Below are 12,256 nucleotides of genomic sequence, written 5' to 3' on the forward strand. Positions count from 1 at the left end.
TTCTGCTCACTCTGACAAAACTGTAGGTGATAAACCGATGGGATCACTATCTTCGTTTCCTGAAACCCAGGTGAACAGCTTTCTGTCTTGGAAATCTTTCTAATTTTCTGATAGGTATTTTAGTGGACATTGGTTTTTGGGGGAGTAGACAGTCCCAGCAATGCTTGTTCCTGTCAGGGTACAGCATTATGAGGACTGTGTGTAGATGACCCGAAGAGTAATATTGTTGAGTAATATTGTTGGCGATCACTAGGACTTTGCTTAAAATACTATTGCCAAACAATTTGTCTAGCTTTACCGTAGCTCTTTATACTGTGATACTCTATGGTGTTCTACCTTGAAGTACATTTTAAATGAATCTTAATGACTCGTTTGTTGTCTTCTCCACAGGTTTCTGCTCACTCTGACAAAACCGTAGGTGATGAACTGCTGGGATCACTATCCCCGTTTCCTGAAATGCAGGTGAACAGTTTTCTGTCTTGGAAATCTTTCAAATTTTTCTGACAGGTATTTTAGTGGACATGGGTTTTTGGGAGAGTAGACACAGTCCCAGCAATGCTTGTTCCTGTCAGGGGACAGCATTAAGAGGACTGTGTGTAGATGACCCGAAGAGTAATATTGTTGGCAATCACTACGACCTTGCTTAAAATACTATTGCCAAACAATTTGCCTAGCTTTACCGTAGCTCTTTATAGAGTGTTACTCTATGGTGTTCTACGTTGAAGTTAATTTTAAATGAATCTTAATGACTCGTTTGCTGTCTTCTCCACAGGTTTCTGCTCACTCTGACAAAACTGTATGTGATAAACCGATGGGATCACTATCTTCATTTCCTGAAACCCAGGTGAACAGCTTTCTGACTTGGAAATCTTTCTAATTTTTCTGACAGGGATTTTAGTGGACATGGGTTTTTGGGAGAGTAGACACAGTCCCAGCAATGCTTGTTCCTGTCAGGGGACAGCATTATGAGGGCTGTGTGTAGATGACCCATAGAGTAATATTGCTGGCAATCATTGGGACTTTGTTTTAAATACTATTCCCAAACAACTAGCCTAGCTTTACCATAGCTCTATATACAGTTTTACTCGAAAGTGTTCTACCATGGTGTTAATTCTAAATTAATGTTTTTAAAAGCTGTCAGATACAGTATAAGATATGACTACCTTAACAACCCTCCCCCTCCTCCTGATTAATAATTTATTTTCAATAATTTAACATAGTAATCATTGCACAATATAATAATGTTCTTTAATTTTGGCTAAAGGTTAGGTTTCTGTGCAGTTAAGACTAATATAGCAGACAACTTGTTTTGTATCTCTAATTTGACAGGATGCAGAAAACCTCAATCTCCTGTTGAATTACATGGGAACTCTTCTGGTATGACTTACTTCAATTAACCTTTCATTGGTCATTTAGTAACTGATTTGAAATTTTGTATCTTTTATTTTGTTGGCCTGAAGTATTACTAATGTATTGCAGGAAAGGGAAAGGAGATTATTCCACCAACTGAAAAACCCTCAGAACCCCAAGATGGTATGGCTGTCTTCCTATTCATGGTGGTTCTTTACTTAGTGGTAAGGTTTAGAGATTCTGACTTAAGGCTCATCATAACATGTTACAAGAATTGAGTATTATCCTTAGCTTTAAAAAGCACAGTAAGAAACATGCAGAGAAGTGGTTGGGTCTGTGCAATTTTTAAAAAATAAGGCTGAAACAATCTTACAAAGTTAGTTGCTGATTATGAACAAGTAATACACTGCTTAAACACAGAATCGACAGGACAGAATATGAATCATGACAAGCATGACCTTGTTCTGTAATAGGTAATAAAGCTTGCAGTGTAATATAAAATGAAGCTTTGAGTGATAGTTTATATTTGACACACCAGGGTTGTAGCTTCTTGATTTCTATGTGTAATAAATGCACTGTTTCACAACTTGGTAATCAATTTAATAATAATAAAAAAATTGGAGAAAAATAATTTTAGGTGGATACATATTTAATTCATTGCACGTTGAGAAATCAAATTGTCAAAGGGTTCTCTTCAATGGACACAATAAACAGAACTGGAATGTAAAACTTTATCACAAGCATACTTTTATAGCACACTCCCACATATGATTTATATTTTAAAAAGTAAAATTGTCTCTCTTGTTTGTAGATTATCCTGAAAAGGACCATCCTCAGAGAAATCAAAAATGGCCCTGGTCTCCTACAGAAATTGCAGTGGTGTTGAAACAGATTTGTTTGCTTCTGAATCTGTTTAAGTAGGATTTTTTGTTTTGTTTGAGTCATGTGTATTGTGTGGTATCTAGAAGAACTTGGGTTTAAAGGTTTTAGTCAAACTGTTTTGAAAAACTAAGCTTGATAAGAGCCTGTGTTTTGGTTTGCTCCAAAAAATAAAAATTGCAATAAAAACAATGTTGTTTTTATTCCATTATACATTTTAATTTGTATAGATCTAAACATTACCCCATTGGTAATGAACAAGGGAAATCAATTGGTGACCATATTTCTATTTGATCATTATTTTTTTCATATTTGGACTGAGATTTTTGTAGTCCATACCTGTGTTCATGACAAATGAACACTACCATTATTGCAGGGTGTGAATTAATCCATTTGATGTTCATTTGGGTACTTTAATATATTTTAGGGACATTCTATGAAGTCTTATTTTAAATGTCCTTGCAATTCTCATTGGTGCTTATAATATACTGTTATGTCAGGGGCGTGGCTTATCTATCTAATTATCAATGTCCTGTTAATGTTGCATAAAGTCAGGTCATTATATTTAGAGTTCTGTAGTGTGTATACACAATTTTAACTGAGATCTTAGTTGAGTGGCTCATAAAAGATTTTTTGACACATTCAGCCAGTCTGTAGAACAAGTGAAAAGGGGTGCTCCCATAATTCACCACTGTGACTGGTTCGGAAAAATTGTCCTTATAGTTCACCGGCACCTGTATGTGTGTGTGTGTGTGTGTGTGTGTGTGTGTGTGTCCGCGCGCGCGCAAGCGCGGGCGCGCGTGGGCGACGGTCGTCTGTTTGTTTCCAGCCTCTAATAATTATTTGCTCAGCTTAAGGGCAAAGATATCTGTTCTCTGTCTCCCAGTCGCACGGGGAAAGTGTGGGGGTAATGGCAATTATACTAATAATAATAATCTTAAAGACCTCTCTCTCCAACTCATAAGGGGCGCATCGTCGCGGAGAGAGCCATTAAAATCAATTAGCGAGGCCTATTGTTTTCAATGGAAAATTAAGCCGGTTTAGGACCGCATAGAGCAAACGCTGCAAGGCTTATTTGTGCAATGAGGTATTATTTAAAGGAAAACGTCTTTTCCGTTTTTTGCCATAAAACAGCGAGGAAGCTGTCCATTGTGTCTGCCTGTTGACTGTCTCCGTCATTTCAGGCTAAACAGAAGAAAATAAAACTATCCTTAAGTATTCCATTACATTTTTAACAAACATCTTGAGTAAGTTTTATGCTGCAAATAGAGAACTCTCCAACATTAACACACGTATGAGTACAGGCCTTCTTATGGTGCTTGAATATTGAGAGTTATCATGCAGAAAACAAGCTTCACCCTTTTTATTATTAACCTTTTAGTAGACTTTATAAAACGTCTATAAATGCCTATAGACTTTTTTTTTTAAACTTAATTCAGTTAATTTTCTGTTTGTTTATATGGTGCTAATTAACACCAGCAGCCCATTTAGTCACTTTAGAATACATATATTCTATTGATATCAACGCAAATGGATGCAAGTTTGTGACCTTAGCATCTTTACACACATTTGGGCTGAATGATAATTTGGTACTGTTGTGTCACCTAGTGCATCTCTTTTTTGTTGTTGTTTTTATATTTCTGGCAGGATCTCAACTTTCCTTACCAAAATAGGTACAACAACAACAACCCTGCAGAGTAAAGTAGGTAAAGTCGATGAACAATTAATTTATGATTCCCTCTAGACAAACTAAAACACATTGTTATACAGTGTGAGAAGCAGCAGGGAGCAGCAAAATCACATATGTTTAGGACACTGAGCTCATAATTAGTTTTTTTTTTTTTACCTCAACAAATTCTGTTTTAATTTATGCAGTTATTGTGCACAGATCCTAAACTTTTGATGCAATCTTTTTGTGATAGAAACTGCAAATGTTCTTCACTTTACATTTTTAAATATACTCTCAAATTGACCCATGGGAAAAGGGGAAAAAAACAAAGAAGTAACCATCACAAAATAGTGCCCATTAACTGACCAAGCACTCACTAACCATCCACCTGAAAATGAATTATTTTGATGACCGTTTGCTGATGATACTATAATCCTTGGATATGATTCTTCCTAGAAAGGAAACTGGTATTGTTTCCATTTATCATCTTTGCACACAGAGGGCGTGAAGCAATAGCTTCACCAGCTTCACAGTTGTTTTTGGTTTTTTTTTATCTTGAATGAGTTAAAAAGTAACCATGTGGAATCAAACTTATCCAAGTCTTTTGTAGCTTCTGTTGGGTTTACTGTTTATTCAGCTCCATCCAACTTTTCACCAACTCTCATCTATTTTTCTGTTTCGAGGTGTCTTATTTTTCTTTCAACGCTGGCTTTCTCCTCATCACTCTTCAACAAAGACCAAACTTGAAACCTCTATGTTAAAATAATTTTCTAAATTACATTTAAATTATATAACACATATTTAATTGTCTCATAAGATCGAGCATCAGCCTCTCAATTTTTGTTGCAATTATTAAGCGTCTGATCTTAATCTGGATTTTTATCTGATGTTTTATTGGAAGGATTGCCACAGTTTTCAACAGGGTTGATAATTTCCAGAGGCTCAAAGTTAACTTAATTCAACTCTTTTTGATGTGTATCATCATTCTTGTAGGAAACAGTTGTCTTATAAATGTTTTCGTTTTTTTAATAACTCTTGAAACCAGGAGCTCGTGTTTCCTCTCCTTACGTAGAGACATAAATCTCACTTCTCTGTGGACAGATAGTGGTTTTACAACAGTTTCTAATTCTTGGCAGGTTTTATCTTAACCTTCCTTCAGAACAGGTGAAATATGAACTGCTAACATGAAAACATTACATTTTAAAGTGCTTAAGTCTTAGGCTGAATTAAGTTTTATTCCTTTTCTAAACTGTAATGCTTGTTGCCGGTTTAAAACAAAAGAAACATGAAACTATGTTGTCCTAATCCAATCCCAGGGTCCTTATCAAGGCTTTTCAAATGATTTGTATAACAGTTTCTGTCAACCAGTGATGTTTCGAGTTTATTTGTTGCAATAAATATTCAGAGTGAAAGAGAGACTACAGCAACTCCTGTTGTATGTTGGGTGAACAGCTTTGTGCACAGTTAACCCAGTAAATTTTAGCTAATAAAGCAAATTATTCAGGTTAAGAAGGAAGAGAATATTTTTTTTCTAAAATCTTTGTCTTCATGCATCCAACCAGAAAAGCACAGAAACATGCTGAGCTGCATCAAAACAGAGCAAATATGATATTGTTAGCTTTTCACTTCAGCAAAGTTCTCAGCATGTTGGCACGAACCAGACAAAGTTTTACTAAAGACAGCAGCTGTATGTGTGGAATCATATTAATCTTTAGAAACAAACTTACGTTACGTGTTTTTCAGGCACATATAACTGTGACGTAATTGCAAACATACATACAGATTTCATGGCACTTCACTAAACATGGATTTTCTCAGAGTCAAAAAATAGAGGCTTAAATGAAAAATATTACAATGGACAACAAGTCATTGGTCTTTTCTGCAGCCACTAAACTTAAATATATTTTTGAGTTGGGTTTGATTTTCCTCAATACTTTCAATAATACAAACCAAACAGCCAGCAGAGAGAATTGTGAAAATTATCCGAGTTGCATATATTTTGGCACATTCATATTAGAGTTTGGCTATGTAAATACATGCTTCACACAGTGACATCACTGTCTGCATATAGTGAAAAGATGAAACAGTGGAGAAGTTTTGGAGGATTGGCACCCCTACCTAAAATTATCAGAAAAGTACCCTGAACATCTAAGACCACAATGCTTATGTCTCCTAGTTAAGGTCCAAGGCAATGACAGCTGTGGAGAAGCTCCAAAGCCAAAACCACAAAGGCCCATCTTAAATTTGAAAAAAATAAAATAAATAAATAAATAAATCTTAATGGGAACTGTTCTTTTGACTGAAGAGACAAAAGAAAAATTTCTCCACCGTGAAAAAATCTCAATGAATTTGAGATAATTTAGGACTTTTTTTTCTTTAAATATAAATGACCAAAAAGAGGTCTGATTTTTAGCCACTTAGAGACGTAGAGAGTCTGAAAGGTTTATTAAAACAAATGTACGATTTTGTTCTTCTGGGTTTACAGCAGCAGTTCAGGTTGGCACCAAGGAGGACATGTTGGAATTAGTAATTATATTGAAGTATCGTCAGAGGAATTGCTAGAGTTTGACGAGGTAACAGAGATCTAAGAGGAAGAGATGTACCTCCAGAGCCTGAGGTTCATACATGGTGGTGAATGGCAACTTGATTGTTTCCTTGGTGTTTTCTTTGAGAATAAAAGTCTGAAGAGCAGAGGAACTTTGGAGGACAATCAGGTGAGCAAAAGGCCACGGAGGTAAACACACTGTGTAAAGTCGTGATGACGCCCCGTTTTGCCATCACTTGCTGCAGAGGATCAGGTTACATTGCTTAGCCAATCAGTGCTGCGGGAAGGAGATCCACTCTCAGCATGGATTTGAACTTGTGTCTTTAATTACTTCAGTAAAGCTCACCGTTTTGACCAAATTCTGTAGTCTAAATCTGCTCCTTAGTCACATCTTTTCGGGGTTGGTACTGCCTCTAGTGGCGTGGGGGAGGTAATACAACTAATATAATTACATTAATAAATCAGAATACCGCAAATTATTTTGTGTTTCGGGGGGGCGGGGGGGGGGGTTCTGTGAATGCGCATATGAAACTGGGGGGTTCGGTACCTCAAAAAAGGTTAAGAACCACTGGGTTAGAGTGATCCAGGCAGGTGGTGTCAAGATGGCGGCCAAACACAGGAACCGATTCATATATTAAAGAAGACAACAAAGTAGGTAAAAACAGAGCAGAAAGGGCAGCCTGACTACCATATGACAGCAAAATAATCTGACATCTTCCTCAGCTAATCGGCTCCTCTTTATGCTCCTCCTGATGAGGTTTGATGAGGTGCAGCTGTGGGAGCACACCTGCCAGTCACATCCTGCAAGGAGAGGAGCAAAGGAGAGACACACACATGCATACCTACACACAGCTCAGTGGACAGAATAAATAAGGTCACAGATGTTTAATGTTTCCATCGGAAAAAATTGCCCTTCTCACTTTAGGTGACATGTTTTATGGATTTCATGAGTAATTTCAAGTCATCTCACATGTTTCTGGGTAAAGTACAGCCTCAACTTTTGCTTTAAATCTATTTTTCTTCAAATCTATTTGGATACTCGTGGTGGATTCTGTTTTGATGAGCTTTCCATGTCCAGCCACAGCAAAACATTACCAAATCATGACACTTCCTCCTCCGTGCTTCATGGTAGGTAATGTTATGCTCATAAAAGTTCTGTATTTGGTTTTAGAAAAAAAACAAACAAACAAACAACAACTTCTGTTCTGGTGTCCAGCGAAATGCATTTGAGACCCAGCTGTCCAAAAAATAAACAAACCAAAAAAATGATTTCAGAAGCGCTGGTCTTTCATGTTTTAGATCAATCTGACAAATTTTAGTCTATCCGTCATGTTTTTATAAAAATGTATACATTCCTTTGCAACTGTGCATCATCCTAATTTTAAGTGGAAACATTTTTACAACATAAAGAAGTAAAAGGTAATTTCCTTTGTCAATATTGTTAAAATTGAAATATATATATATATATATATATATATATATTAGCATGCCCAAATATATAGGAAAAAACTGTTTATTGTGGTCTCCATTTTTGATAGATAGATAGATAGATAGATAGATAGATAGATAGATAGATAGATAGATAGATAGATAGATAGATAGATAGATAGATAGATAGATAGATAGATAGATATGTGAGCAGTCACTAAGCATTATTTCAGATTAATTGAAGTGTTTCCAACAGCACTCCCTCAGATAGGTATATTGCAGATGTCTTGCAGTGATTGCATCTGTGGTCTGGATCATATTGCGGCATTTTTGCCCCCTGTGTAGCAGAGGAGTGAGGGCACAGCTGTTGGCCGTGAAAGAGTGTCATGCGTGGTGCTGGAAAGCTACCATTTCTCACTCACCACCTGAATTAATTACATTAGTGGCCGGAGCTGAAGCGGCCAGCTAGCGGGCCAGAGCGGGTCTGAATGGGTCTCTGTGTCTTTCAGGGGTGAGACAGGGGGACGAGCTCTTCGTACCGCAGGGAGCGCGGCTGAATCGCTTCAATCAGATCTCCTCTTCCTGCCGTCACACCCACCCGCGCTCGGTGTAGTGGGTTCACTCCGTGGGAGGAAAAAAGGGGGAGGACCGACAGCTCAGCGCGGCGACAAGTGCTGCAGTGCGAGCGCAGCGGGGGACTCGGAAGCGGAGAAAATACACACACACACACACACACACACACGTACACGTACGCATACCAGGTTTATTCCCCCAAAACCTGGTCTATGGAGAGATCTGCTGCAGCGCCATAGCGACGCAGGCCGACATGGAGGAGTATTTGCGGAGGGTCCAGAGCAGGCTCGGGGTGAGTTGAGAGCCCTCAGCGGCGTTGATGACACCACCTTGTGGGTATAATGAATGAGATCGTGACGGGGAAGGTGCTTCTGCTGTGCTACGAGCTGCGCTCCTGTTGCACAGACAGCGAACAGCTAAGCTTTGGTCTCCCTCCCACCAACCCCCCACCGCCACAATAAGCACCTGTAGATCGCCAGTATTTGAGACGTGTTTGGTCCAAACAGGGGAAAAAAAGGAAAAAGAAAAAGCATGCTGTGTTTACAGGACCACAATGGTGTGTGCATTTGAACGAGACGCTGGTCTCTAAATCAGAGGGAAAGACATGACATCAACAAGTTTGTCCAGTGACTCTATGTCTTTCCTGGTATCTGGCTGCTCTGCAGACACTGACTCAGAATTTGCATTTGATGGCTCAGTATGTTCAAAGAACCTATTAAAAAAAAAAGCCTCATGCAAATACAGAAGAGACTGGCTGACTTCATGACCGAGCCAATGTGAACCTGTTTTGTTTTTAACCAGGCTTCATGATTAGGGATATTTCTGTAAAGATTCAATGAACCTGCTCTGGCCTTAAGGTTACAAGGCTATTAAACCTTGTCTGTCTCATGTATTTTTATTATATTTTGGCCATATTGCCATACAGTGTGTTTACTCATGTACTCTGCACACTAAGCGACACAAAGAAGCTGATTGTGAGAGTGCTTCCTGTAGTTTGTAAACCTGCTCAGGTGTGTAACGTTTAGGAGCAGATGAAAACACATAATGCTTTAGCTGTTTTGGTCCTTTCCTGAGCCTGTAGTTATACAAACATAAATGCATCATACCTACATCATAAAGGTTTATCATGAATGCATACATTTTTGGTTTGTTTGATTTTAACCATGAAAAGACCAATCTGTTCATTTTGCTGGCTCGAGTTGGTTGATGAACATTTGACATGAAAAAAAAGAGTTTAAATAAGTTAAGTTGCCTTGTTTTAGAGTCAGTATTCTGTTGTTAGCTGAGCCTTTGGTTATGTCTGTAGTTCTTATACCTTCTAAAGGGTTTTCTTTCAACAACTACTCCATATGGAGAGTGTACAGCTAATAGTTGTCCTGCCAACAGATCCTCCCAGCTGAGGTTTGGATCTCTGCAGCTCCGTCAAAGTGACCACGGGCCTCTTGGCTGCGTCTCTGGTTAATGCTCTCCTTTGCCCTGACTGTCGACCCAGTCGACGGCTGCCTCTTGGTAGTTTTCCAGTTGTGCCAAACTCTTTCCATTTTAAAATAAGGAATTTAGCAGTGACATGTCCACAGATCTCAACATTATTTTTTTAAGCAAATTTTGCTTTGAACTTCAGCCTGTCCGTCTCACCCTGAGTTTACCCTCCAGTCTGAGATGTTTGCGTTGTCGTAACTGTGACTTAAGTCTCTTGCATGAAAGCTCTTCTCGCTGTGTTCCTTCATCTTCATCTTGCTAATGTCACTAATGTTCACTAACTAACCTTTAAGGCTTTCACAGAACAGCTTGATTTATACTGTGAATAAATTACTCACAGCTGGTTCTGCTGTCAAATTTGGTGACTTTTGAAGACAATCAGTTGCACTGAAATTTGTTTAGGACTATTGGAATAAAGAGGGATGAATGCGTTTTAATTGTAGAAAAAATATAAAGCCACAGATCTTTCAACCCCACTTCACAGTTCTCCATTATTCTGCATTGTTTTGTTTTTCTATCATAAAATATTAATAAAAGTCACTGAAGTTTGCGGCTATAACATGACGCATGTTTCCACCTTTCACTTAGAAGCCAGAAGTATTCAGAAGCCATCATCCATCCATGTAAACTGGAGTGTGAGTGTGTCCCTATGAAAAAGCTGCCAGGAAGGAAATTTTAAAGCGAAATCAGGAGCCTTTGTCCTCAAAGTGCTTCACATGAATACAGTGAAAGCTGCCAAAGAAGAAAAGGCCAACAATGTACATTTGCAAATCAGAGCATCGCGAGGTTGTCTTGTGTTAAGGAGGGAAAGTGTTGAGTCTTGGAGGTTGCAGATAAGATGTAACATGTCCATTTTGTTTTTTGAACACAAAGACACCCATCCATGGATTCTTTATCCAATCTCTTATGTCTAAAGTTTGACGATTCAGCCTTTTGCAGACCACTCATTATCTCTGTCATTCTCTGAGAGTTTCTTCGCTCACTTTAAAGATGGCCGCGATCCAGAACAGCCATACCCCTAATTGGCTTGGCTCTGCACGTACTTACTGAATCCATCTCCTCTTCTGCTCAGTTCTTTGCTCTGTAGCTCATAGTCATTCAGCAAGGAGCTCAAACTGTGAGCTGAGGTTACTTACAACATCTGCATAGACTGTATACTTAAAGACCCTTTTTACCTTTTATTCTTCCAGCTGTTATTTATTGTCCACTTGTGTGTCTGGGATGCTGGAAGATTATTTCCTGTGGAGGTTTTACAACATCATGTTATTGCTTAGACATAAAAGTTACTGCTGGATCTCTAAAGGCTCCAGATAAACCACTTTTTCAAGGTTTCCCGTGTGAAAAGGGTGTGTAATCCAAAGCCAGTCACATCCGTGGTAGCAGATAGGTTTAGTGTTATAGTGGAAACGTGTATCTATTGACTATGAGCTACACGGCTCTCAACCCAGGGCAGCAGTGTCCGTGGAGGTGGCATGAGGGAAAAGGTTAGGATAAAATTATCCATCTGCTATTTTCCACATGGGTTTTCCACTACTTGTTTTTGCACTCAATAGGAAATGGGTGTTTATGGTGAATTTATCTATATCTCTCAATGTTTTTGTTGGTTCTGTGAGCACTGGATAAATGCTGCTTCACACTACATGTGACTAATGACCCTGATGTTGTCACTGAATCAAAGCTTATGATTCAGAGCCAAATTAAAAGGGTCTTTTGGGGATTCTAAGCTGCATTTTAAAATATAGTCGAAAATCCTAAATATTCAGGTGCTCAGCTGCATAATTTAAGGTTTATGAAACAGTCCTATTTGTGGAACCTCACAAAGTTTTAATTTTATTGCTGGACGTTATGACCAACTTAAGCTGAGATGTAGGTGCACTAGCTTACAGCAGAAGACCGTTTTGAGAAGTAGAAATGTTCTTCTCAGTGACGTACTTGGAAATGTCAGTTTTGTTTTAATGTAATTATGGTTACATTGCCTTTCTTTCACATGACGCAATTGGGTAAAATTAATGATGAATGTTTTGTTTTTAAATTGTGACAGTTACATAACACATTGTGAAGCAGGAGTAATAGTCCATTGTTTTCCAGTACTACCTGACAGAAAAATGATCATGTTGACCACCACTGAAAAGAGAGACGTTGCATGTTGTAAAGGAGGGAGGGAGAGCACTCTGGCTGAAAGATATCAGATGACTAATACATGCTCACGCGGACACACATACACACACCAGTATTTTCCCGATGCAGTGGAACGGACACTGGCCTTTCTCCTGCTAATGCATCACTTCCTCTCCGCTGCCTATCTAGTATTGATTTATCTTCTCTCTCTCCCT

General features: G+C 38.5%; 1 protein-coding gene and 1 long non-coding RNA gene across 2 annotated transcripts in view; both read left to right on the forward strand.

Moving 5' to 3' along the window:
* The first annotated feature begins 631 nt into the window (after positions 1-631).
* On the forward strand, positions 632-2,421 carry LOC148157667 (uncharacterized). Its single transcript, XR_015764270.1, has 4 exons — positions 632-844; positions 1,330-1,377; positions 1,480-1,533; positions 2,162-2,421. It is a non-coding gene; the product is annotated as an uncharacterized LOC148157667 (long non-coding RNA).
* Positions 2,422-8,385: 5,964 nt separating this feature from the next.
* The window catches only part of LOC106924503 (prune homolog 2 with BCH domain), a 40,239-nt gene continuing 36,368 nt past the window's right edge, over positions 8,386-12,256 (forward strand). The window contains exon 1 of the mRNA XM_014998242.2: positions 8,386-8,736. Within this exon, the coding sequence (XP_014853728.2) occupies positions 8,698-8,736 (39 nt within the window). The 5' untranslated portion in view covers positions 8,386-8,697. The remainder of the gene's footprint in view (positions 8,737-12,256) is intronic.

This window comes from Poecilia mexicana, unplaced genomic scaffold (genome assembly GCF_051168715.1).
Source record: "Poecilia mexicana isolate PSO_F unplaced genomic scaffold, ASM5116871v1 scaffold_9, whole genome shotgun sequence".
Taxonomy (NCBI): Eukaryota; Metazoa; Chordata; class Actinopteri; order Cyprinodontiformes; family Poeciliidae; genus Poecilia; species Poecilia mexicana.